General features: G+C 44.2%; 1 protein-coding gene across 1 annotated transcript; it reads left to right on the top strand.

The window, feature by feature from the left end:
* Positions 1 to 6: 6 nt before the first annotated feature.
* LOC104818537 (protease 2-like) lies at positions 7 to 919 on the top strand. Its single transcript, XM_010548154.1, has 3 exons — positions 7 to 176; positions 285 to 478; positions 565 to 919. The coding sequence occupies exons 1-3, from the start codon at positions 135 to 137 to the stop codon at positions 758 to 760; spliced, it is 432 nt and encodes a 143-aa protein (XP_010546456.1). The 5' UTR covers positions 7 to 134; the 3' UTR covers positions 761 to 919.
* The last annotated feature ends 30 nt before the right edge of the window (positions 920 to 949 follow it).

Below are 949 nucleotides of genomic sequence, written 5' to 3'. Positions count from 1 at the left end.
CTGGATTGAACAAGAAAAACTCGATCCAAGACTTCATAGCATGCGCAAACTATCTAATCGACGAGGGCTATGTCCAAAGACAGTATCTTGCTGCAATAGGGTACAGTGCAGGCTGTGTTCTTCCAGCTGCAGCCATGAATATGCACCCGGGTCTCTTCCGAGCTGCAATTTTGAAGGTTAGATTTCGCAAAAAGACACATCCTTTATCGCATCTCTTGCATAGTCAAAGCTAAAAACACGTCCTTTATCGGATCTCTCATCGGGGATGTACTGGCGGTTGACAGGTTCCCTTTCTCGATGTGCTGAACACGTTAATGGACCCGAGCTTACCTCTAACGGTTCTTGACTACGAAGAATTCGGAAACCCGCAAACGGAAACGGACTTCGAGTGCATCCGCAGCTATTCACCTTACGAAAACATACGCGAAGGTGTTTGCTACCCATCGATGCTCGTTCAACCGTCGTTTCACGATCAAAGGCAAGCATACAGTGAATGAAACCTAAACCGGTTCTTTTTACAATTGCGGATCCATGAATGGAGGATATATATGTGTGATGGCGCAGGGTGGGAGCGTGGGAGGGCGGGAAATGGGTGGGGAAGATACGAGAGAGAGCGTGCGGAAGATGCTCGAGAGCTGTGCTTCTGAGGACAAATATGAGAGGAGGCCATTTCGGAGAAGGAGGTCGCTTCGCCCACTGCCACGAGACTGCCTTCGACTATGCCTTCCTCATCAAAGCTATGGCCCTCACCCTCCATTAGCCACTCCCTGTTTTTTTTTTTGCCAAATTTTTTAAAAATAAATTTCTTTTTTTTTTTAATCCTTATTTTGTAATATTCTAGTTTAACATAGACTCGTTTTCAAATGAAACAGGAAAATATTGATTTGATTTGGATCGTTTGTTTCACGAGTTAAACGAATTGGTTTGTGAACTATAAAAGTATAATTTT

The sequence above is a fragment of the Tarenaya hassleriana genome, unplaced genomic scaffold (assembly GCF_000463585.1).
Source record: "Tarenaya hassleriana unplaced genomic scaffold, ASM46358v1 Cleome2909, whole genome shotgun sequence".
NCBI classification, from domain to species: domain Eukaryota; kingdom Viridiplantae; phylum Streptophyta; class Magnoliopsida; order Brassicales; family Cleomaceae; genus Tarenaya; species Tarenaya hassleriana.
This window is presented reverse-complemented; position numbering and strand designations above follow the sequence as displayed.